The sequence below is a fragment of the Podarcis bocagei genome (assembly GCF_964188305.1).
Source record: "Podarcis bocagei genome assembly, chromosome: 15".
NCBI lineage: Eukaryota > Metazoa > Chordata > Lepidosauria > Squamata > Lacertidae > Podarcis > Podarcis bocagei.
In genome coordinates, this window is record NC_138141.1 from 23768391 (window position 1) to 23793640 (window position 25250).

Sequence of the window (25250 nt, forward strand, 5' to 3'; positions counted from 1 at the left end):
CTGTTATCAAAAGAGACTGTCATCTCAACCGTGTCTATGTGTGCCTGTGAGAGAGATACCCAAACTTGTGTGAACGCTGCACATAATTTAAAGGGGGGAGAAAGAGAATGGAATTTTGCAGCTTGTATAATTTATGCAAATCAAGCAAGTTTTGCATGTGTTTACATTATTCTGCTAGTCATGAGGGAGAAGGAAGGGGAAGCAAGACTGTCCTTGGCCATCTCTCTTCTGAGACTCCAGCTGTGCGTTTCCATTCGGAAAAGCTAGAAACTTTTTTTTCACTGCTTGTTTTCCTTGGTACCTAGTGTAATGTTCTGAAGGTGTTCGGCACTTGTGCAAAACCCATGCTGTTCTGGAAAAACCCACCAAGATTGAGGGAAGCAGTACAGTGGTACCTTGGTTCTCAAACTTAATCCGTTCCGGTAGTCCTTTCCAAAACCAAGATGCGCTTTCCCATTGAAAGTAATGCAAAATGGATTAATCCGTTCCAGACATTTTAAAACAACCCCTAAAACAGCAATTTAACATGGATTTTACTATCTAACTGAGACCATTGATCCATAAAATGAAAGCAATAAACAATGTACTGCAGTCACACCTTCAGTCAATCAGAACTGGGTTCCACACAGTCACAAAAACAAAACAAAAAGAGCCGCAAAAACAAAAATGCAAAATAAATAGCAAAAACAGACAGACCTAAGTATAACACTCAAAATGGAAGCGTGGCACTCAAATCGGAAGCATAACACCCAAAACGGAGCACGTTTCGCTTCCGGAAAAAGTTCACAAACCGGAACACTTCCAGGTTTGCAGTGTTTGGGTTCCAAGTTGTTTGAGTACCAAGGCGTTTGAGAACCAAGGTACCACTGTAATCTTAAAGTTTTGTTGTTTAAGGTGGGAGAAGGTTTAGAAAAAGGGAGTAAGCTTCATGTAACACTAGCCCTCTCAAACACACACGCACACCCTGCCCAGATGTAATTTCTTTGGCAGATTAACATGGTAAAGCTAGTGGACCATTATAGTTTGCAAATGGCACCAATCCCACAAGACAGCATTCTCCAGCTATCCACATCCTGCACACGGCACTGAACGTGCACTTTGGTGTTGTTGTTTTTTTAAAAAATGCACCCCCAAAAAGGAGAGAAATTGTGCACATCCTTGCCATGCTTTGATTGTGGAACTGCACAAAATGTTTACAACCAGTACTGATGATGCCATATTGGAGTGTCTCTGTGTGAAGTTCTTCAGTGGAGGCCAATCTTGGTGTTTCGTTGAAGAATATATGTGCGACAGCCACTTCATACAATAGCACCCACCCGACAAACAGGCGAGCGCACTGTTGCGTAAAATAAAAGGTAAAGGTACCCCTGCCCGTACGGGCCAGTCTTGCCAGACTCTAGGGTTGTGCGCTCATCTCACTCTATAGGCCGGGAGCCAGCACTGTCCGCAGACACTTCCGGGTCACGTGGCCAGCGTGACAAGCTGCATCTGGCGAGCCAGCGCAGCACACGGAACGCCGTTTACCTTCCCGCTGGTAAGCGGTCCCTATTTATCTACTTGCACCCGGGGGTGCTTTCGAACTGCTAGGTTGGCAGGCGCTGGGACCGAACGACGGAAGCACACCCCGCCGCGGGGATTCGAACCGCCGACCATGCGATCGGCAAGTCCTAGGCGCTGAGGTTTTACCCACAGCGCCACCCGTGTCCCCGTTGCATAAAATGGCTATCGTTAAATATTATTGATGAATTGCCTTTCTAAACAGCCATCTCAAGGTGGTTTTCAAACAACCATCTGCAGGCAAATGTATATGTGCAATAAGCTAAATAGCATGAACGGGAAGAATGGCTTGCTTGATGGAAACATTCTGAACCATGAACATCGTTTCCAGCATGGACACCTCCACCCTCTTTAAGAATTGCAGCTTTCATTTCTTAAGGAAGCAAGCTTATAGTTCTCATCAGTGTTTGGCGCCTGCAGAAAGCTCCATGTCTTAAAGAGGAGTTTCTGGGCGGGAGGGCGGGGTGTTATAAAAGTCACCAGAAGGAGGGGAGGCTTTTGCTGTTCATATATTGTTTTTCCTTTCCCCCCCAAATCTCAAATTGTTTCCAACTCCCAATCCTCCTCTTCACAATTGGAATTAAATTTCCCAGTTCGGCATAGGTAGCACTTCCCTGAAATAACTGGGCAGCCATTAAATGGCATGCCCAGAGAGGGTAAACCCATAGAATGGGTTGTATCCAGTATTATCCGTACTCCCTGTGAACCTATTGAAGTTAATGGAGAAAACTGAGCCATGAATTTTAGTGGGTTTGATCTTGGTAGAACTTTGATAAAACACACTACCATTGCTTCATATTAACATTTCTAATCCTCTCTGGGAGCTTTGTTTTGCTTTTTTGGTTTTGTTGTTGTTTTTTTGGCTGATGAGAGGTATTAAAAATTCTTTTAAATCAATAATGAATTGTGTAAATTACCTACAACATTTAACGGGTTCGTGCTGAACTTACGGGATTTGAATGTGCTAGCTTCAGAACTTGGGGAACTGTTGTCTCTGGGTACCAAGCCATAGCAAATGAGAAGTGATCTGTATGTGGTTCTAGAAATATGGCCTTAAGGAGGCTTGTTGGTCTACAGAACTTGAAGGAAACCTATTTCTGTGCATACTAGACCCAAATTTAGCATTCAGAATAAATTATACAAATTATCTAACCTGTATCTTAACTCTTCTATCCTTAAGTTGCGCAAAGAAGTTGGATCCCCCCCCCTTGTGGAATTCTGGGCTAAAACTGTTTATTGGGGGGAAATATATGGGATTTATTTATTTTTTTGTCCTCATGATAGAAGTTGGGCTAAGATTTTTTTAAAAAAAGGTAAAGAAGAGAATTAAAAGGTTGTGAAGTGAGCACAGAAGCCCAGACTGCTGAAAACGTTCTCTGGCTTTTTCATCTTCAGTGAAACAAGAATGCCGAAAAAGTGAAGTGGGGAAGTTGGAGGAACTTGTAACAAAGTTCATATAATGTTGACCCATAAGCAAATATTTGCTGATTTAACCTTTAGGCACATAACTGTCTATATAGTGCTGATTTCAAAAGAAGTTTGGTGGTCCTAAGTCTCCCTAGATAGCACCTACCATTTTCATGCTCCAAAACGTCCAACCATGGTGGTTTGGAACTTCTCAACACTGACATTCTTAGATTGCTGAACTCTCCAACACATGTGCCACTGGTGTGCAGGCTGCGCATGACCCCCTGGGTATAAATGATGCATATCCCTAAAAAGCAGAAGCCACATCAGATTTATATCTATAGCTAGGGGTGTGGGGGAAAACACAGGTCAATTATATAGCATATATCATTTTAAAACAAGTAATGGCTTTTCAAGAAGCTGCTACAGCATCTGCTGGTCCATCAGACTGCGTGCTAATTTAATCAGGCATTGTTTGCTAATGCTGCCATATAGATTTGCCATAGATCCTTGAGTTGCAATCCTGTGCCCACTCACTGGGGACCAAGTCCGATCGAACTCAGTAGACACATACAGGATCACACAGTTGATGTAGCAATTCTGGCCATCTAGCTTAAATACAGGAGGAAATGGGATTGAGCAAGAGTGGAGCACCTGGGATAGAAGTTATTTCAGTATGCAGGATCACCTTTGGAGGTTGGCATGGCAAGAGCTTCCTGACTTCGGCTGTGGCTGCTCTTTCTCTCTGGCTTGGATTAAGCAGCTTAAACAGGAACGATGAGGAGCAGCTGTTGCCGCGATATATTCGCTCAGTTGCCTATCCCTCTCAGGCATGTGAGCATTCAACAGCGGCAAGGAGTAACAGCAGCAGGACTTCCGGGTTGGCGCGATCGGGAAATGGCGGATTCCCTCCGAGCTCCGGAGGGAATCGGCTCAGCGGTGGATGGGTCTTTGCCGTGCCGGCGACACGGGGACCCTTAAAAACCGCAGGCGCGGAAGCCTGCGGACTGAAGACTCGGCGGGTGCCTTAAGCGCCCCCCCTGATTCGCAATGAGCCTTTTTAAAGGCTACGGAGGGGATACAGGGGACGGCGTGGCACTGAGAGTCGACCGCTACCGCCGCTGAGCGAAGCCGCGAGCCATAACTGGAGAGCGCTGACTTCCTTCCTTGAAATTCGGACTGAAAAAAGAACCCGTGAGTAATTTGGAACTGAACTTTAAAACTTTTACCTTTTGAATTTGAGACGACCGGGGGGTGTGCTAAAAGGAAGTCCCCACACCCCCCCTTGCAGACGATCCAGAGCAACGAAATAAGAACTAAGTTGGAGTGCCTACCCTGTAAAGGGTGAGTTTTAAAAAGACAGTAACTTCCAAGATTTAGAAAGGTAAATTTGAGCAGGAGAGTGGAGTGTTGGAAGAGTCTTTGTTTTGTGGTAAACAACCCTCCCTCCCGGGCCCGGGAGCGACCTGCTTTGGAGCCTGTATAGAGGAGCAGAATTTGACAGCTGTCAAAAGCTGTCAAATGGACTATTAATAGTGAAAAAAATTGCTGTTTAAGACCTCTCCGGATTAAAAGGAGTTACAATTGAACTAAAATTTTGGGAAACAAAGAAACAATAATAGGACAGAGGATTGTTGGAGAAAAGGTTACTCAGTAACCAGATTCCCTCTAGGGGGAATTCTGTGGAATTACAATGGCTGTGGGTGGAAAGATACTGAGAGAAATCGAAAGGATGTTCTCACTGGTGGGAACCCTACAGGAGCAGACTACAGCTATGAGTAATCAATTGACGACCTTGGATTTGGAAACAAGTAGTTCTGCTGGAAGTAATGAGGGCCTGAGTGAGAAAGAACCCACAGCTGAATTTGAAACAATAAACAAAGAAGAGGAGAAGACAAAACAAGAAAGAGAACAAGTTATCTGGGAATGTACTAACCAGAAGCCGACATCTGGAGAACACAAGCAAGGAGACTATTGGATTAAACCCACTCTAAGCCTACGAAAGATACAGAAGATGAAAGTGGAGGCCCTGGGACTTTATGGAATTCAGGAGCTCGAAATAAAGAAGTACAATTGGGGCCTCCACATAGACTTTGATTTTGACTATCAGCAAGACTTAGGCCTTGTGGAAATTCCTCAGCAGTTGCCTTTAAATATGGGAAGAGACTATGGACTGTTTGGATTGATTGTTAAGGAAATCTTTCGAGACTCGATGATAGACAAAAAGGACTACCAACAAAACCGGCGGAGAGGGGCTAAAAGAGAATTGAGAGCCTCGGATATCCGGAATCCAGGCTAAAAACTGTTATTTTGGACATGTCTTGGGAAAGGACGCAAAGCGGGGAGGGGAGGGAGGGAAGTATCAAATTTAAACAACACTCAAGACCAGGGGGTTTAGTAATAAGAAAATTATGTAAGAAAAAATGAGAAATCGAGGGAAGAGAATTGGGGTCCAACTTAGGGAAAATTTATTTTTGTTTTTTATAAAAGGACTAATATTAAGATGGAAGAAATGCCAACTTGCTGACATAAGTTTGGGAATAGGGATGCAGGGGAGGGGGTGGGGGGAAGTCAAGGACTAGGGTTAGAAAATAAGATTTTCGGGAACTATTCATGTTCGTTGTTTTTTATGTTTGTTTTGGTGTGTTGTTTGTGTTTATATAAAATGTGAAAACCCAATAAAAATATTTAAAAAAAAAAAAAAAAGGAGTAACAGCAGCAAGGATGAGTGCCCCACCACTAAAGTGTCATGCCGCAAAGCCACCCATGGAGCTGGCAGTGCTATGGTATATTGAGTGCACCTAATAAATAACTTATCCAACCAACATCTTGTGCCTTGGTCACGTGGTAAAGCGAGTTATTTCAAGCTTATTGATTCCAAAAGATCTAGTTCCTTCCATTGCAACAAAGACCACCTGCACCACTCCAGTTGCAATGGCCCAGTGTATATCTCATTTGATAACTGCCACAGTGGTTGCAGCTGTACCAATCCACAAAACTGTAACCTGGGCACGCAGGGTGTGTGGCATTGGCAATGACTTCCGAATGGAATGCAGGGATTTGACAGCCCTGAGGTTCAGAGAGCTCATGCCTGGCTACCTGAGATTTAGTTACCAGAAGTGCCATGCAAGACCCATGGCTTGAAGACTGAAGACTTTGTCACATGTCCTTTGCAGAAGAAATGGCATTGGTTTTGTTCAGTAAGTAAAATGTTGGGGCAGGTCTCTTTAATTTCTGCAGGCAGAAGGGAAAGGCAGCCTTGGATCGATTCCTAGCTGACACTGATCGCTCCACCTTCCTCACACGATTCTTCCAACTATCAACCTCGCTAGGGCAAGTAACTATACCTAATCCTATACAGTGGTACCTGGGGTTACATACACTTCAGGTTACACACTCCGCTAACCCAGAAATAGTACCTCGGGTTAAGAACTTTGCTTCAGGATAAGAACAGAAATTGGGCTCCCGCGGCGCAGCGGCAGCAGGAGGCCCCATTAGCTAAAGTGGTGCTTCAGGTTAAGAATAGTTTCCTGTGGTCAGGTTCCTTTGACCACTGAAGTGGAGAGTGTCTGAAGGTTGTTGAAACCAGTATTAAGGAAAGAAATGAGCACAGCGGTATATTTTGGACAGATACTGCTTGTCCTACAGAGTCTTCGTTCTAATGTTGAATAAATGGCCATCAGTCTGCCATGAAATTCTCGTGTTTTTGCCCTCCATCCACCTGAAACTTCTGCGTCAGTCTCTCTGCAAGTACTGCTTCCCAAATTACATTATATCATCACTTGGCAACTCTTCAAAATAACTGGAAATGACAGGTGTGACCATTTTACCAATTAAGACATATTCTAACTGATAAAAAGTGCCAAAGCTAGTGTCCTAATGGGAACAGTGTTGTAATGCACATGTAATTTGGACTGAAACACATCAGCAGTGTCTCCGTTGGTGTGTCTTGCAGAACAGATTCGTGCCTCCATTTTTGCTTTGGGATCCTGTGTGTATTATCTTGGGACACTGGACATCCAAATTCTATTCTCTTAGTTTCAGTTCACATGTCTTTGAGCCACTACTTAGATTGGGGAGTTGGCTTAATCTGCACTGCAGTTGGGGGGGGTTGGTGAATAAATGGTGCAGAACCAATTATGCAGGGTGGGGCTTACCTAGGACCCCCCCCAAAAAAATATATTTTTTCCATTCAAGTTGGCACCCCTGCTTCCAACACATCTTGCAATGGACAAAGTGCTAGGATTGGGGGAAATGGATAGATAAGAGGTCACCAGCTTCTCAACCAATTGTCTCTCTGCCCTTAACAACCACTGAATCTCTGCAGACATTACTTGAGCACTTGTGCTAAATCGCCAAGCCACGAAACGCGGCAGAACAAGCTGCTGGAACAGGCAGTGCTGGTTTGTTCCCTTATAAATTGGAAGCTCTATAGCCAGGTTCTTTCCTGAAACAACACCCCCTCCCTTAGCCTTTTTGCAACAGGTTTGCCAGGCTGAAAGGTGGGGCATGGATTTGGCAGACTGGAGAACCTCAACTGGTTTCTGGACATCTGTTTGAATGTAAAATAAACCACAGTACAATTAACTTGGAAGCCAACAGCCCTCACTTCGTGTGTGTGTGTGTGTGTGTGTGTGTGTGTGTGTGTGTGTGTGCGTGCTTAATTCCTATGCTGTTTAATGCTAATTTTGTAATACTATATAGACCCTCCGTCAGGAGCACAAAGAAGGAAGGGGTGCCTTTTCCTCCCCCTTTTGTAGTTCTTTTTCTCCCCCCTTGTAAGTGAAAAGTGATTCTGGTCAAAACAGCCACATACCTGGTTCCTTGTAGCTTTGACATTTCCCTCCTGGAACTACTGGAAGGTTTAACTTTTCAGAAAGAACAAGAGTGAGAGGCTGCTCCTGACTTACACGGGCCACATTTTTGATCTGCGTCTTTTGATTAGCCAACTTGTCAATAACCATTAGAATGGGAAAGTGGATTTTGTCCTGAACTGGAACTCGTCACCACTCCATAAAGGGGGAGGAAAGCTGCTTTGTGTTGATTTTCAATAGAAAGACCAAAAGGACTTTTGGGGGGCATCAGCCATCAACCATAATTAGCAAAGGGGATTTTGGGCATGTGCCCTTGACATCATTTCTTTCCCCCAGGTTTTTCCAAGTTTTTGGTTTTCTATTTCAGATTTAAATTTTCTTCTCCACAAACCAGGTTGGTGATTTCTTTTCCATGTATATGTTTTTTATTTTTAAAATCTTAACTTCCTCTGAGTCTGTCCCTTGCAAGCCTGCTTTTATGACAGCATTTCAGTGATGTCTTGTAAAATAGGCAGAGTTGCACTTCTCTTTGTCTGCCATTTAGGAGCCCAGCAAAAGGTTTGAGGAGCTGAAATTAATTCTGCCCCTGTAACAATCCAGAAATATGTTCAGTATTCCAGGAACTCTGGATTTATTTGATAGAACATGTCACATTTGCTATATCAATGTCAATTCCTGGTTATATATATATATATATATAGATAGATAAATGCTGAAATTTCATCTTGATATCTTTATCCTATACCTATCATGCGCACATTAAACTTACATAGAATGTTAGTATGTCATTACATATATCTCTTTTACATTGTACAATTTTATAATTATGTCTCTGTCACTCCTACGTTTTAGGAAAATGAATCTGTACGTGTGTGTGTGTGTGAGAGAGTGTGTATGAGAGAGAATGTTAGACACAGGTACATTTGCAAGCCTTTAGTTAAAGAATTTAAGCAACTCTGATTAATGAAAGCTTTACACTGCAGAAGAAAGGCGACATCTGAATCCAGCAAAAGTTTGTTATGATAACCATGGATTCATAGGACCCCATCCTCTTCCTGCCCCCTCAAGGCTGCGAACCGCCCTGAGACCTGTGAGAATAGGGCGGTAAACAAATTTAAGAAATAATAATAATAGATTGGGGAAATGGTGGGAAAGCTATTTGTAGCAAAGTCCCAGTGAGATCAACTGATTGAAATTCATCATATTGAAGTCCTGCTCCATTGCTTTCAATGGCTCATGACCCAATGCTTGTTTTAGCAGTAAGTTCTGCTCATTTACAGCAGAGCATGGAGGTGGCAGGTTGTATCCAACTGAATCTATTCTCAGAGTGGATCCAATGAAAGTTCATTGATTTCAGTGGGTTTACTCTAAGAGTTACCATATTTTTTTTCAGTGAATCCGGGGACACTTTTCAACTTCCTACTCAATAGATGGATTTTGTCAGGGAACTGATTTGTAAATCCAGGGACTGTCCCCAGGAAACGGGGACGTCTGGTAACCCTAGTCTACTCTGAGTATGGGTTCAGTTGGCTACAACCCGGTATGTGAGTATGCAGCTGTCGTTGCTAGTGTATTTTGCCGGCTTTTGCTCAGGTTTTTGAAGATAATATCAAATCCTATACTAGTCCCATTGTCATCTCCTAGCATATACGTGCGTATGTAACTATTCTGGGTTCATAGAATCAAAGAATTATAAAGTTGGAAGGGAACATGAGTGTCATCTAGTCCAGCTCTCTGCAATGCATGAATCTTTTGAACAGTGTGGGCATGACCCTAAGATTAAGAGTCTCCATGCTCTACCAACTGAGTTTATCCGTGGGATCTTTGTACGACTTGTGCTGACATTCAGTTCTCCAGACTGACTTGGGCACAATTGTAGATTTTAATAATAATAATCTGTAAACCCCCTTTATGCCACTGCTTTGCCCCATATTCAGAGCCCCACACAGCTCCCTTCAAAGGAGGGTAAGCTCTGTGGGTGTTCTGGGGCTGCTACCCCCCCCCATTAAACTAAATGCAGGAGGCATTGTGGGTTGTCTCCAGTGATGGACCTACCCAGAGTAGACCCACTGAAGTTAATGGGTACAGCAAACAGGTTCATTCATTTCAGTGGGTTCTACTCTGAGTTGAACTTTGTTGAAGACAGCCATGTGAGTTCTGTATTATTATTTATCTACATGACTGAGATACCGCTTAATGGCAATCGTCTCTTAAGTGCTGTACAAGAAACACAATACAGAAAAGGCGATAATCAGTTAAAAGTGTAAAAGCAGGCTTCTGTTAAAATGCCTGCTAGAAAAAAAAGTATTTACTAAGCATCAGAAGTTCGGCAGAGAGAAGGGGCCTGAATGACCTCAACTGGATGGTAGTACCACAAAATTGGGTCCACACTACTGAATGCATCGCAGCTTCTGGTGGATCTAAGCCAGCCTTTCTCAACCTGTGGGTCCCCAGATGTTGTTGAACTACAACTCCCATCACCCCTAGCTAGCAAGACCAGAGCTCAGGGATTTTTATTTTTTAAAAAAATAATATTTATTAAAAGTTTCAGAATTACAGGGGGGGGGGAGAAAAAATAGGAAACAACACTACAATACATAAAAAAGAAGGAAAAAAGGGAACAAAGCATAAAAACCAATACAGCAATACAGCAAAAATAAAATAAAAAAGAACAAAAAAGACACAAATCCCATGTTACATATCTTTAACTTCCATTTGCTTGTTTCATTGACCTCCTCACACCTCCCTTTTTGTATTCTAGTTTAATTAGTTATTTCAGCAAATTCTTTCCATCTTTCTCAATTTTTATTGAATAATTTATCTTAACAATTTAACCTATTAATTAATTCAACAAATCCTTTACATCTTTCCCCCTATTCTGTTATTCAGATTACCTTAATTTATTTAACCTTATCTTACCGTAAAATACCTTAGAGCTTGAAACTTAATACTCAATTATACATAACTCCTTATATCATTTCTACTAAAGCCATATAGTTTCATTCCAACATTTCCCCTAATATTCATTAATTTTAGGCTAATTCCCTAAATAAAAATTTTTCTTTATAAATTTTCTTCCAATCTTCATCCAGCGTCTCTTCTTCCTGGTCTCGGGTCATGTCAGTCCTTACTGTCCATTCCATCTAGTCCATCAACCCGGTAATCTTATATCCAAGGCTCTTAAGTCTCTTCCATGTCCCTTCTGCAGATCTTCTTCTTCTTGTTTATACCTGCACTTTTCCTTGTCCTTTGTTGGTCTCTTTCTTAATTTCTTTCCTTTCTCATTGAGGAGTAGGTCTCTGGGAAGTTCCAGCCCAAGATTATCTCCATCTCCCTTCATCAAACCAGCCCATTCCCCACAGTCCCACTCCCCACAGTCATCAATGTAATCCAAAAAATATTTAAGAGCATATTTCAAAGTCCCTCCGAAGTTAAGAACCTCCTCAGCTCCAGACTCCCCCTGGCCCCCTCCAACTTCAATCTTCAAAAACAGCAGCTTATGCTCCTGCAGAGCCTCGGATCTCTCCATTTGTATTATTTGAGGTGCAACCGCAACCTCCTCCATTATCTTCTGCACTTGCCCCATCAATACAGGTTCCTGAGTTGGTCCCTGAATGGTTTCTGTGTCAATATTCCCTGTTTGTCCACAGTTATTGACCACAACAGTCATCAAATCCATTTTCTCATTCATCAGATCCATCTTCTCATGCATCTGTTCCAACAAAGCACTTGTCTTGCATAAAGCAAGCACCAAAACTTCCTCCCAGCTCATTTTTTCGAGGTCAAAAGGACTGGTCCCACGATCTTAATCTCACAGCTGTAGAGTCCTCAAGTAGACTGCAGCAACAATTTAACAAGCTCTCTCTAGAGGAGACAATTTCTATTTGTATCCATAATAAAAAAATTCCTTCCAGTAGCACCTTAAAGACCAACTAAGTTAGTTCTTGGTATGAGCTTTCGTGTGCATGCACACTTCTTCAGATACACATATATATTTGTATCCATCTTTTTAAGGCAAGTCCAACAAAGGAAAATTACTTTCATTTTTCAGATATTTTGTTTCTTTAGAATGCAAAAGGCAACATTGGAATCAGTTTATTTCTCTTCTTTAGCTATCTGTCAAAATATTCCATTCACAGTCAGTGAACCTCTCCAACAATTTCTGTCTCTGACCCCCCCCCCTCCGTTCCCAGGTTTGAGACGGTGGAAACTTATTTTTCTTCACTTCCTCTCCTGCAGGCTTAAACAAAGATCCCCCCCTTTTCTCCTGCTTCCAAGGGGGTTTTAGTAGTTACAAATGAAGGAAGTTTAGACTTTTTTAACAACTTTCCGGACTTTAGCTTACAAGGTTTTTGCTTCAGTCTATGTACAAAAAGCGGAAGGCAGACTTCCTGTTTGAACCTTCCCGCTTCGGTGCCAATTAGGGTATTTCTTGATCCAATTTTCCGTTTCTACTCACGGGTATTTGTTTTAAATCCAATTGTCCACAGGAAAAAGTCAGCGCTCTCCGGCAATGGCTGTGCGGCTTCACTCCGTGAAAGTAGCAATCAGTTCGCAGCACCGCGTTGCTCACCCCACTTCACTCCAGAACCCCGAAATGGGGTTTCCCGTGAGTAGCGGAGGCGCTCCTGGTGCCCTGCCGAACCCCACATTCCCAGGCTTCCTCCGCCTGGGATTTCTAGCAGGTCCCCACCTTCGCCGCGACGGGAAGACCCAGTTTCCACGGAGCCAGTTCCTCCAGTCGGAGGAACTCCGCCATTCGCCGATGGCGCTAACCCGGAAGTCAACCAGAGCTCAGGGATGATGGGAGTTGTAGTCCAACAACATCTGGGGACCCACAGGTCGAGAACCGCTGATCTAAACCATGCAGCTGAGCCACGAGGACCATTAGCAGCAGGGCTTTTTTTCCCCAGCCAGAACGGGCCGGAACAGCATTCCGGTACCTCTCAGCTGGGTCCCAGAAGTGGGGGGAGAGCTCTGACCAGCCTCAACAAAGCTCTGCTGCACCTCCAGCTTGTGAATAGACCCTTTCAGGAGCCTGTAGAGGATGTCCCATTCCTCAGTGAGCAAGCCCCACATTGCTCTGGCTCACATGAGCTGGAGAGGTGGGTTAGGGGCTTGCTAAGCTGCTCAGCTGAGGCACAGGAGGACCCCCACCTTGGCTCAACTGAGCAGCTTCAACAAGCCTCTGGCTCATGAGAAGACCCTCCCCACCCCTCAGCCCAAAGAGATCCTCTTTGGGCTCTGCAGTGGGTCTTCTGAGGGACATTCGGTCCAGCACCTTTTTTGCCTCGAAAAAAGCAGTGACATCCCTGAAGACCTCAGTGACCGGGCAGGGATAAGAGGGATCAAGCAATCCTTGAGGTACCTTGAACCCAAGTCATTAAGGGCCTTGCAAATTACGTAATACAAGAGCCTTTAATAGGTCCAGAGTGGCAGTCCATGTTTCTCTCTTTTGCAACAAATTCCCGGGCAGAAATGCAAAAAATCTGGCCCTGATTTAATAAAAATGCAAAGGTGATGAAACTCTGAGCACTTTACATTGAGAGCGATTTTGTACCAGATTAATAATGTATAACAAATTCCTCAGGGCACCAAAGGAATTAAAATACCCACGTAGGATTTCTGTATTATTTATGGAGCTTCGCTTTTATCTCGTCTCCGCCCCCCCACCCCCCGCCGAACCCTTTGCAAAACTGATATCTGTGTTAACGCAAAAGATGGGCAGCTGTGTCAATGTTTGTCCTCCCATCCTACCAGTCAAGAAATGTGAAGTGTTCTTTGCCTCACCAGCTGATACAGAAAGGGAAGAAGAAGAACGAAGAAGAAGAAGGAAGGATTAGTTAAGGCAGCGTTGAAAGTCTTCCAGCAAAGAGAGCACTCCACGGTAGATAATTGGCTCTCGTTCTGGTATACAATAAGAATCTGTTCAGCCAAAAGCTTTGTAGCGTGGAGATCATTGAGGAATCGTTTGGGGTTATTAGGGGAATGAGTGTTTCCTCTCCGAGCTATTTTCATATTCAGACCTATTAAAGCTGACACTGGTAGCACTTTCTAGCAAACATGCCCCCTCCAGCATTGTTCCTTGAGTTTGCCCCGACAAAATGAGCCAAACAAACCCTTTGTTCCCCTTTTCAAACAAGAGCGGTGTCGTTAACCGCGACCTAATTAAGAGGTTTTGTGTTTGTGGGCACGGATGGAGTGACTGGTTTCCCAAATTTCAAGCCGTCTGGTCCCGTCAAGCGATGCTGAGGCGATCTTGACATACGCTTTACGGTGGGATTTACATATGGGACCTGGTTCTGGATGGGCGACTGATTTGCTGCACTTTTTCTCCTTCCTCTTCCTCTAGGATGAATTACCCGTCGTTCTTTAGAAGCTGGGTGGCTTTTGCCTTCATAATTATTCGACAGCAAGGTTAGTATTTCGGCTCGTCAGCGGCCGGATACTGATACTTCCCCGGTAATTAGCAACCCGCTCCCGTCAAAGATACGCTGCATAAGAACCAGGCATGTATAGCTAATGGCTTCTCAGTTTTGAAAGCAGAGTAAGTACATCTCGCGGGCTGCAGCTGGACTGATTTCCAAGAAAGTGCATCCTTGGGACGCCAGAACTGGTGCCCTGACCTTAGCATCCCACCCCACAGACATCCACAGCAGCAGGGAGGCAGCTTCCCACCCCACTGGAGAACTGGTGTGAGTTAAAGTACCAGATAAGCAGGGTCACTTGGGTGAGTCTGATTGTCACCAGCCGGAAGGGAAAGTGAGTAATGCCTGTGATTCTGCAACTCACCTGTGTCCCACAGCCGTGTGGAATCACACCATGTGGAAGCAACTGCCACCCTGCCACCGTGGATGCAAAAGGCCCACCCTATTTTGTGGGGGAAGAAGGAACCCACATAACACCTGCTTTTGCTTCTGTACCAGCAGAGAGAGGCGGTTATCGCCTACCTTAAGCAGTCAGCTTACCTGAGCACTCCCATTGTTGCCTCCCGTATGCAACTAATTGCACAGGCAGGTCATCTAAGGAAGTCTTGCCCCATGTTCCCCTTTTCCCATTCCCTTAGAGAAACAGGGAAGTGATGATGTCGGGGCAGAGTCTTCTTTGTGGTGGCACCGGGTTTATGGGCCTATCTCCCCAAGAAGGCTCATCTCTCCCATTCTGGCTTAGTTTTTAGGCTTCGGGTGAATCTAATTCTGTTTCAGACGGTTTTTTTGAGATTCACAGAGGTGATTTTGTGTTTGATGAGGTGCAGCTTCTGTTAGGTTAGCGGTTGTATTGTTATTATTGTTTGCTTGTTTCTGTATGGATTTATTTTTATTCGTTTTTTTGCAAAATGGGAGGGAAATGGTGTTGTAATAAATAGCCTGTCCCTTCCCCTAGATAGGTGAGTGTGTTTAGGGACTGATGTCAGAAACCATTATTCAGACTAGTTTCGGATCCCGGTGGAAAGCTGCACATCGCTCCCCGCTTTGATCTACCCTGTAGAACTTGTTCCCAATAAAGGGAAACGGTTGTAGCGCTTTTCCACATAATGGGACCAGGTAAACCTTTGGGGATGTTTGAAGAGGCTGCACCTGCAAAGATGCAGCTCATTGCTGATTCTTAAAGCAGCTGTTAAAAGGAAAAGTTGGGCTCAGTTCCACTCTTGGAAAAAGGAAAGAACAACAACCCCTACATTTCACAGCTGTGACCCAAGCTGTAATTGTTCAGCTATTACATAACAGCTGTGAAATGATTTTGCTCGCTCACTATCTCTCTGGCAAAGGAATGCTTGCCAGAGACATTAACATCGTCCGTAGCCATATGCAAAAACATGTTGATTATCTGATTGGCTGTGCTGCCTGCCAGTCTCTCTGTTTTATGGCAACTTATCTTTACATGTTTGCATTTAGAACAGTTTTCTTTTTCTTTTTTTAGAAGAGTTCCAGAGACAGAGAATGTCTCATAGCAATATCTTTCAAGCCCTCTGTCACTTGCAAAGATGATTAAGATATGTGTGTTTTGCGTTGTGTGCAAGAATTTGGTAGTGTTTTTGAATGGGCAAATCTGTCAGTTTCGGTTTTTCTTGGGTTCTCTGCATTTCCACCTCAGCTTGTGGATTTTTCTTTCCCCAGAAAGAGTCCTTGTGTAGATTCATCAGCATGTTAGTGCAAATTTCTCCTAATATACACATTTTTGCAAAGCAATGTTCCCCGATATAATGCATTTTTCCATGTTGCTTTCAGGAATATGTGCATTTCAGCTCACACTGGACCCTACCCTATGCTTATTCTTCTTTTTAAATTTTGGTACACATTACTGGGTTTGAGAAAATGCATTGCAAGATTTGGAGTAGTGCAGTTTTCAAAGGATGGCTGTGTTTAAGTTCATGCAATTTCAGAAAGTGTGACTTGGGTAGATTCACCTTCAAATGCAATTTAATTTCTCCACCCACCCACTCCCATTCCTGTGCATGATAGCTTAGGGCGGCGTGGCAGCGAGCAAACAGAAGGAGCAAGCAATTTCTGCTAAGGAGCATCTCTGCTGAGGTTGTACAATAGCTTTGGGGTGGTATTAAGGGGGATTAGAGTAGAGGATGAACTGATTATTAATTTATTTAATTGCTTTTGTGGGGAGCCCAGCACTCCTCCAGGGTGCTCAGCGTGTCACATGTGGCTCTTGGTGGCATTTGGAGTTCAAATGCATCAGCAGAAATTGAACTTAAAACCAAATCACTGTTGCAGGAGCACACTTTACGCTTGATATAAGTTCACTGAGACTCTGGGTTTAGGAAGACGAGGAAGCTGCATTTATTGCAGGAAATACATGCTTGGTGGGAAATATCCTAGTTCTAACAAAGATGAGAGAATGCCCTGAGTTGCACCTGTTCTTGCACCTCAGCAACAAATACACAAAAGGCGCCTCACAAGTTGAGAAGTGAAGAAGAGGAAAGTAGGAAATGAGGTCAGCAACCATAAGAGTATCAGTCTAGCCTGAAGGAAGGGCAACAAAGGTTAAAGGGCAGTCTAGGAAGTCTGGAGGTGTGCAGGTGTGTGTGTCTCCCCCCCCCCCCGACTCTCTCTGCTATTTTGTGCGCAGACACATCAGTCTTCAGTGTGGGCTGAGTTGCATCACACTGCCAACAGTCCTCCCCTCTTAGTCTATCCCAGGCATAAGCAAACTTGGCCCTCCAGATGTTTTGGGACTACAATGCCCATCATCCCTTGCTAACAGGACCAGTGGTCAGGGATGATGGGAGTTGTAGTCCCAAAAACATCTTGGGGGTCGAGTTTGCCTATGCCTGGTTTATCCTCATAGCACCCTGTGTGAGCTTCCTGGTTAAGTGGGGATTCAAAACCCGGTATCCCCATTTTTAGCCAGGGAGCCACATTTCATTCTGGGCAGCTTTCTGGGTGCCCTCATCTTCAGGCCCAAAGGAGAGCTTGTGCAAGTGGTTTGGTGCAGGGGTCAAAAATGCCAGAGAGGTCAATTCTAGTGCTTTATTGTAGAAAAGTGAAAACTTACAATGCAATGCCAGAGACCTTCCTGCCTTTACATTCTCGGGGCAACCCCTGAAGCAGCAAACGTTTGTCACGACTGTCCATGAGAGGCTAGCATGTTAAGCATTGCTTATACAGAAAACATCATATGTCAGCTTGGCCAGAAATTTCCATCGGTCCACCTGACCAATGGCAGGCACCCAAGCCTTATGGGTAGCTCCCCTCCCAAGGCCAATAGCCAAGCATCCCAAGTCAGCAGATAAGCATAGCATCAAAGCCAGCCAATTAGCATCTCTCAAAGCAAGCGGATGAACATATTGCAGTGAATGGCATAGCCCCCGGGTTATGTGGGCTACCAAGCTGACCTTTACAGGCCTTCCGGGTCATTTTCACCATTTGGTTCTACACACTGGGGGCCACATGCCAGTGCTGGGTGCACCCAGACGCAAAGTGGGAGGAGGAGAAATGTAATTCTTGCATTTGCATGGTAGGTTAGTTTCTACATACCCTGCACAACCTCACTCTATCAAGTATCCAAGGAAGCAGTAGGTATGATGAGGGTTCAAGGACACATTCCAGCCAGGCTAAAACACCTAAGGAAGGAGTGAAGGAGGATGGGCGAGGGCCGTTTCTTGGGGAGATTCCCCAGGGCCAGATAGAGATACCTGGAGGGCTGCATTCAGGCCCTGGGTCCCCCCCACCCCCTCCCTATTCTAATCCTTACACTGCACTGGTAATTGGCCAAATCTACTGCTAGGGCTGACAATAAGATGTTTTTTCTAGGCCCTGTAGAGTCTGTCAATTCTTTCTCTCCTGTAGATCCTATCAATTATTTTTTAAGCATATGCAAGCACCTTAATTCCAAGTTGTTAAAAATTCACAAGGCACTACCCTATGGGAGTTTACAGTCCCTTCATCCACAGTTTGCCTGGACACGGATATGAAAAAAAACTCACAATACATTTCCCGCAATTTAAAAAGCGTAGCTGAAAACCCTAGTTAAAATACAATAAAACACTTTTAGCACCAGCAATTCAAATACCGATTGCCCCAAATACCAGCTCCCAGTGGTCAATATTGTCTGGCCTGCCAGAACAGGGAGGTCTGAGCCTACCAGAGGAAAGGCAACGAGGAGGGAGCCTGTCCAATCTCTCTTGAGAGGGAATTCCACAATCTGGGGGCAGCCGCAGAAAAGGCTCTCCCTCATGTCACCACCAGCTGTGCCTCTGATGCTGATGGGATTGAGAGACTGTATTCGCCTGAAGAATGTGAGGGGAAGCTCCAGGGAGACCAGGGATTTCCCTCATCACGGCAGAGGGTGGAGCCTGCATCCTGCTGTGCTGGGCCACTTATTTATTTCAATGATCTCAAGTCCTTGTAACTGATCTCCAGAGCCAGGACAGTTGCCCTCTTTCACAAACAGATCCTTCATGCCTGTCGTGGTGCCAAGCCGAAGAGCTTTTGTTGGAAGTTTGGGTGCAACTCAGCTTGCCGAAGAGGGCTTTACATGGGGTTAAGGGAGATAGCGCGAGGCCCTTCCACATTCCCAGACTATCCCTGTACCTTTAACCTATCAGCTTACTTCTCTTATCTCTTTCTTGTTTGGCCTGATACGTCTCAGGTTGCATCCTGTTTACAACTTCCTCCTCCTTCTCCTCACACTTCTCTCTCTCAGACCTCTGGATGAGAGGTCATCTTCATACTATCCTCTGAGAACAAAGGGAGCAAGCACGGCTGCCTTGTTCCTCTCTAGACTAGTTAGTGGGACTAGAACTGGAAACATTTCTGTCCAAGTTCAGCATCTTTCCTGCAATAAACAACTTTATTATTTTCTTCCCTACCAGAATCTCTCGATGTGCAAAAAGTAAAGGCCATTCTCTAACCAGATTCACTGGCCCAATGCATGCTAAGGGCTTCAACAAAGGCTGGTTATCTCTATACAGTGGCACCTCTGGTTACGTACTTAATTCGTTACGGAGGTCCGTTCTGAACCTGAAACTGTTCTTAACCTAAAGCACCACTTTAGCTAATGGGGCCTCCCACTGCTGTCACGCCGCCGGAGCACAATTTCTGTTCTCATCCTGAAGCAAAGTTCTTAACCCGAGGTACCACTGGGTTAGTGGAGTCTGTAACTTGTAGCATATGTAACCTGAAGCATATGTAACCCGAGGTACCACTGTAGTTTTCTTACTGGAAAAATACCCAAGTAGGCAGCCTGCCCGGTCCCTAATCAGCATGCTCAGAGCTCACAGAATACGGAGTATCTGTTGGGGAAGAGAAGGGAAATGGGGAGCTGGAGATGAGGAGAGGGTGTAGGATGAAATGTATTGGAAGAAGGAATGACCGGCTGGACGCTGGAACAGAAACACCACACTGCAATATTTGTTGCAGCTCCGCTCTACATGGCAATACAAGGGCCTTGCTCAAGAACTTGTGCAAGATTCGGACTCATAATTTCTCACACAGCATCCAAAAGAGCTTTTTCTGTGGGCAGAAAATGCTTTTCTATCAGGGCGGCACCTTTTGATTCGAGCCACGGGCCTAGTCACCAACCAGTGCTGTGGCAGGAATGGGGCCACCAGATACAGTCCTGGTGATCCCCTCCTCTCTCTCTCTCTCTCTCTCTCTCTCTCTCTCTCTCTCTCTCACACACACACACACACACACACACACACACACATACACTACATGCATGCATTCCTAGTATACACCTCGTTGTGTGCAAAGAACTCAAGTCTTTCAGAAACTGTGAGAAGGAAGCCCAAACCCTGAATCTGGGTCAGGACCTGGCAACTCTACCTGCCATTACGGCATTTAGCAAATTAGGAGAAATGCCATTGCGTGAAGACCTCGCTGTGGCTGAAAGCAGAGGTGGGAATGGTTAATGTGATTCAGAAAAGGGTGAAGGGCCCTGAGGTTGTGGCCAGGGATGGTGGAGAGATTGGATTCAACACACAAACCTATCAAATCTGCACTTTCCAAAGCAATATGTCCACCGAAACACAGATAAGCCTTTGACATTCGCCCTGCTCTGAATTTTGTGAGGCAGTTATCCAACTGAACCATGTTTACAAAGATGCATACACTGGGGGGGGAAGCGTGCATAAAAATGTAAACATTAGTGAAAATAATATGCAGAAATGCATTATGGCAGGGAAGATTGCTTGCAAAGTAAGTCAAAAGTGCATATAAAAATGTGATTATTAGGAATAATTCGTACTAAAACCAATGAATTTTCAAGAGGTATTTTAAAAAAGAAAGAAAGAAAATCAGTAAATAGCTGCAAAATGTGGAGAACTGAATTTAAGGCTGGAAAAATGAGAAAGTGAGTGAACTGAAATCCAAGAAGGCAGATCCTTCCATCCCTAGTTTTGGCCTTTAGGTGTTCTGATCGAATTGTTAAGACAAGTGCTGCTGGAGGGCCAAAGAGCAGGAGGACGGCCAAAGGGACTCTCCTTTTCTCAAAATCCAGGAAGACGCAGTGGGAAGGTTTCAGTGCTGGATGACTCAATAGGCCATTCTAGGCTAATAATAATAATTTATTATTTATACCCCGCCCATCTGGCTGGGTTTCCCCAGCCACTCTGGGCGGCTCCCAACAAGAACACCAATAACAATAATAAAACAGCAACAACATTTTTACTCCTTCCATCCTGTGTAGGTTAGAACAATCCAGCAGGTGCGTGACAAAAATATTATACACCAGATACTGTCCAAAATCATTCCACTCCTTTTAAAAAGTTCATATTTCATTAGCCAGTTTCTGCAGATATATCTCCATTAATCTCCATTTAAGCACATGCTTAAAGCGCCTTCAATGAAAGAGTGCACACACACAAAATGAGATTTTTTTATATTTTAAAAATGTGATTTATTATTATTATTTTTAAAAAAAGTCTTGAGCAGTCATCATGGGGAATATCAGAACTTTGTTAGATTTTTTTACACTCCACACTTTTCCCCTGTCTTCCATTCTCTTTTCAATTACTTATCCCCACTTAAACCAGGGGGACATCCTACTAACGTAGATGGAAATAATGCAAGGACGTCAGGTCCTGTCATGTGCTACAATTAATCTATGCTTCATTGTTATTTTAAATTTTTTATTTTATACGGTTAACTATTGTTCTTACTTTGAATTGCACCGGGGGGATCCATCACCTTCTCTGTGCTTAGGGCCTCTAAAGGTCTCCATGCTGCCCTGGTAGGCGCCCATATGAAACTTAACATAGGACTGAAGCAAAGAGTCTTAAACAGAGGGTGAATTGTTTTGCCTTTGGAGGCTTGGCTGAGCATTCATTGACTATAACGAGGGCAGCAAAGTTCTTTTCTAGCCGAGACGGCATTATCCCCTCATGTAAAAACATCAGGGAAAGAAACCTCAGCCAAGCAGATACAATTCAGTTGATGTTGTGTGAGCAGGGGTTTCTGCCCATCATGGGAATGTTTCAGGATAGAGCTTTTGCCATCTCGCCTTTGCCAGTAAGGCCATTTTAGCAAGTGGTTTCTCTGGGAACATCTGCAAACTTGTATCTGTGTCCAGGCTTGAACCTTATACAGTGGTACCTCGGGTTACAGATGCTTCAGGTTACAGACGCTTCAGGTTACAGACTCCTCTAACCCAGAAATAGTACCTCGGGTTAAGAACTTTGCTTCAGGATGAGAACAGATATCGCACGACGGCAGCGGGAGACCCCATTAGCTAAAGTGGTACCTCAGGTTAAGAACAGTTTCAGGTTAAGAACGGACCTCCAGAATGAATTAAGTTCTTAACCCGAGGTACCACTGTATGAGCAACTGGAGGTTTAGCACTCAGCTCAGCTTAAATGAATGTGAAAAATAACTTTAAACATGGCAGATCAGACAAACTTTAGGGGTTATATCCAATTTCGTCCTGCCTACTCAGAGTAGACCCACTGAAATCAATTGTCATGACTGACATTATCTCATACCCTCCAACAGTTCTCTGATGAAAATAGTGACGTCCTATGGAAAAGCAGGACATTCTGGAACCAAATCAGAAACTGGGACGGCTTCTGTAAATGCGGGACTCTCCCTGGAAAATAGGGACATTTGAGGGGGTCTGAATTTGCATGTGTCTGCTCTATGGTCCACAGGTTTCATTTTTGCTGGTCCTTATATCTTGCCTGAGTATAGTGAATGCGTGTGTCATTCTAAATTACCAGCTATGACTCACCGCACATGGAGGTGCATCTTAGTGGACGGGTACTTATTTTGCTTGTTTGTTTTAAATATTAAAGGGGCTTTCAGGGCGAGGGAGGTGAGATGGTTCTGATTGTGTGCCAATGGTGACCGCAACACAGTGGGGCTGGCATTTGAATAATAGAACATATGTCCCAATTACAGCTCAGGCCATGGCAATTTTGTATCCGTTCTGGCCCAACGACACCAAAACGCCCAAAGTGGATGACGGCAGCTCCCCGGAGATCAAGCTGTCCTTCCCATTCATCTTCTTCGGAGTCCCATATCGAACCATTTTTGTAAGTACAGGGCTGGGGCTGCGGAAGCCGCCGGACCCTATTATTCATTTTCCCCGCCATTAACGTCTGCATTTTAAACACAGCTTCCCTCCAGCATTTCAGGGCAGAGGAAGATTTATGGGATCCCTCCTGACAAGTTCTTAGATTTCATGAACTGATAGGTTTTATGATTAAGAAAGTCAGAGGTATATTTAATGGGCTAATGTTCGTGGGGCAGGGATATAAAAGGCAATAAATTGCCTTTTGCAGGTGATTAAACACCAGAGAGACGCGAGGGCCTTGACACGTCGGACATTATTCCTGTTGCATGACATGCAACAAGCGTATGGAGGGAGCAACTGCAGGAAAATGAAGATTATTTATTTTGTTCCAGCTTCGGGGATTTTAAAAAATGTTTTTTGCATCTTTATTTGTTTTGTTTGTTTGTTTAGCAGACAAGCTGTTCGGCTGACTTAATCTCTCATGGTGGTGCTTGAAAAGACTAAAAAAAAATACCTCTTTAGTGCAGGATCAAGGGGTGAGCAAATACATGGGCAAAATGTGCAGAAAGAGACCTCAGCTGTCTTACGCTGAGTCAGACCACTGGCCCATCCAACCCAGGATTCTGTACTCTGACCAGCAAGGAACTCTCCGAGGTCTCAGACAAAGGACCTTTTCTACCTTCTGGTTCCTTCTGGCTCCCCATCTCTCTAGTTTCCTAGAGATCCTCAACCTGTAGTTAGACGTGGTGTAGTCCCAAGGAGGCTCCAACAGTGAAGCAGAATTGTGCAGTGAAGCTCTTGATGGATGTTACCACTTGAGAAAGTGATGTGGGCAGAGGTAAATGTCTGGTTCAGGGCCATCTTACCCATAGGTGCTAGGAGTGTGGGGCACCCAGGCGCCAGACTCTCAGGGGCTCCAGGCCGAGAGTCCGGGGCCGAGATTTGGAGTCCGGGGATTGGGAAGAGCCGACAGCCGCTGCCGAGCAGAGTAGAGCCCATCAGAGCACCACAGTTTTTCTGCTACAGGCGAGCGAGGAGCTGAGGCAGCCAGCCAACTCCACCCTCCTGCGCACCTGGGATTGGTGGGCCATTGAGAGGCCTGCCCAGCGCACGCTGCTCACACAAGGCACCCGGCTTCTCTCAGCTGCCACCGCCACCGCCTCGGGCTTGACTGTTGTGCTGGGCTCTGCTTGCCCATCCCAGGTGCCCAGCCCTGGCCTTGCTCTGCTGCTGCCGCCACTGCCTCAAGCTCCTCTGTTGATGCTGGGGCGGCCGGTTAGCCATGTGCACCTCGCTGACCTGCCCTAAACAAAGGTCAACAACTTTGGGTTCCCCCCCCTAAAAAAAGGATGACAACTCTGGGCAACCTGGGAGGGGGGAGCCGGGCAGATCTTTGCACCCTGGCACTGTGTATGCTTAAGACGGCCCTGGTCTGGTTGTTTCCCCATGGGAAACTAACATCCAACGGAGCAGAAGACTGCAGGAGATGTGCAGGATAGGGCTGACTACGCACCATACATTGGAAGCATACGACTTCCCCAGAAGATAATTCCCACAAATCTCTTTAGACCAGTCTGCTTTGGTAAGTATTCTTTGAAAAGGTGGCCATGATGAGAATGCAGAGTATGGAAATTTCCAGAGGGGTGGGGGGGGGTCACCTCTGGGTTTCATTTTCTGTGGGTTTTTGAACCTCAGTTCTATCCCAGCCTCAGGGTGAGATGAAGGCCACAGAGGAGCCTAGAAATATAGCCCTATTTACAACCCATAATTGCATAGCCCAGCCTCTGCCACCGGCTCAACCTACGCAAGCATAATTTTAAGCTGACATTTCTGCCTCTCGTTGCCAAGCCTTCCACTGGCTTAAATCAAACCATTCCGCTTTCCCTCGCAGGTCAACAACAATGGCGTCGTTTCCTTTAATGTGCTGGTCAGCCAGTTCACGCCAGAGTCTTTCCCCCTGGCTGACGGGCGGGCTTTTATCGCTCCTTTCTGGGCAGACGTCCACAACGGCATCCGAGGGGAAGTCTATTACCGGGAGAGCACGGATCCTGATCTCCTCAAGAAGGTCTCCAAAGATATCCGGAAGTATTTCAAGAACCTGCCATCGTTCAACGCTGTGTCCATTTTTGTTGCTACTTGGGAAGAGGTCACCTTCTACGGAGGCAGCAGCACAACCCCGGTAAGGGTGGAACATGGACGGGATGTGCTAAAACCAAGTTTAGAATTATTTCACAGTGAAGGAACTTAGGAAGCTGCTTCATGCTGTGTCACGCTGAGTCATCTCGCTCTGTACTGTCTACATTAACGGGGAGGGTTTAACTGTCTACATTAACTCTCCAGGGTTTCAGGCAGGAGTCTATCCCAGCCCTACCCCAGAGGTGCCAGGGATTGAACCTGGCACCTTCTGCATGCCAGAGAGAGGCTCTACCACTATTTTGTCCAAGTGCATGTTCTGAGTAGGAGCCAACACTAAACTCCCAAAAGGAAGCCACTTCTGTATAGCAATAA

The 25250-nt window shown here is 44.9% G+C and overlaps 1 protein-coding gene and 1 long non-coding RNA gene across 2 annotated transcripts in view; one reads left to right on the plus strand and one right to left on the minus strand.

Moving 5' to 3' along the window:
* The window catches only part of LOC308574711, a 204586-nt gene that overhangs the window by 4281 nt on the left and 175055 nt on the right, over window positions 1–25250 (minus strand). The gene's annotated exons all lie outside the window — the stretch shown is intronic.
* Window positions 14117–25250, plus strand: part of TECTA (tectorin alpha) — an 83523-nt gene continuing 72389 nt past the window's right edge. The window contains exons 1-3 of the mRNA XM_081172807.1: window positions 14117–14195; window positions 22628–22761; window positions 24634–24921. Coding sequence (XP_081028933.1) covers window positions 14132–14195; window positions 22628–22761; window positions 24634–24921 — 486 coding nt within the window. The 5' untranslated portion in view covers window positions 14117–14131. The remainder of the gene's footprint in view (window positions 14196–22627; window positions 22762–24633; window positions 24922–25250) is intronic.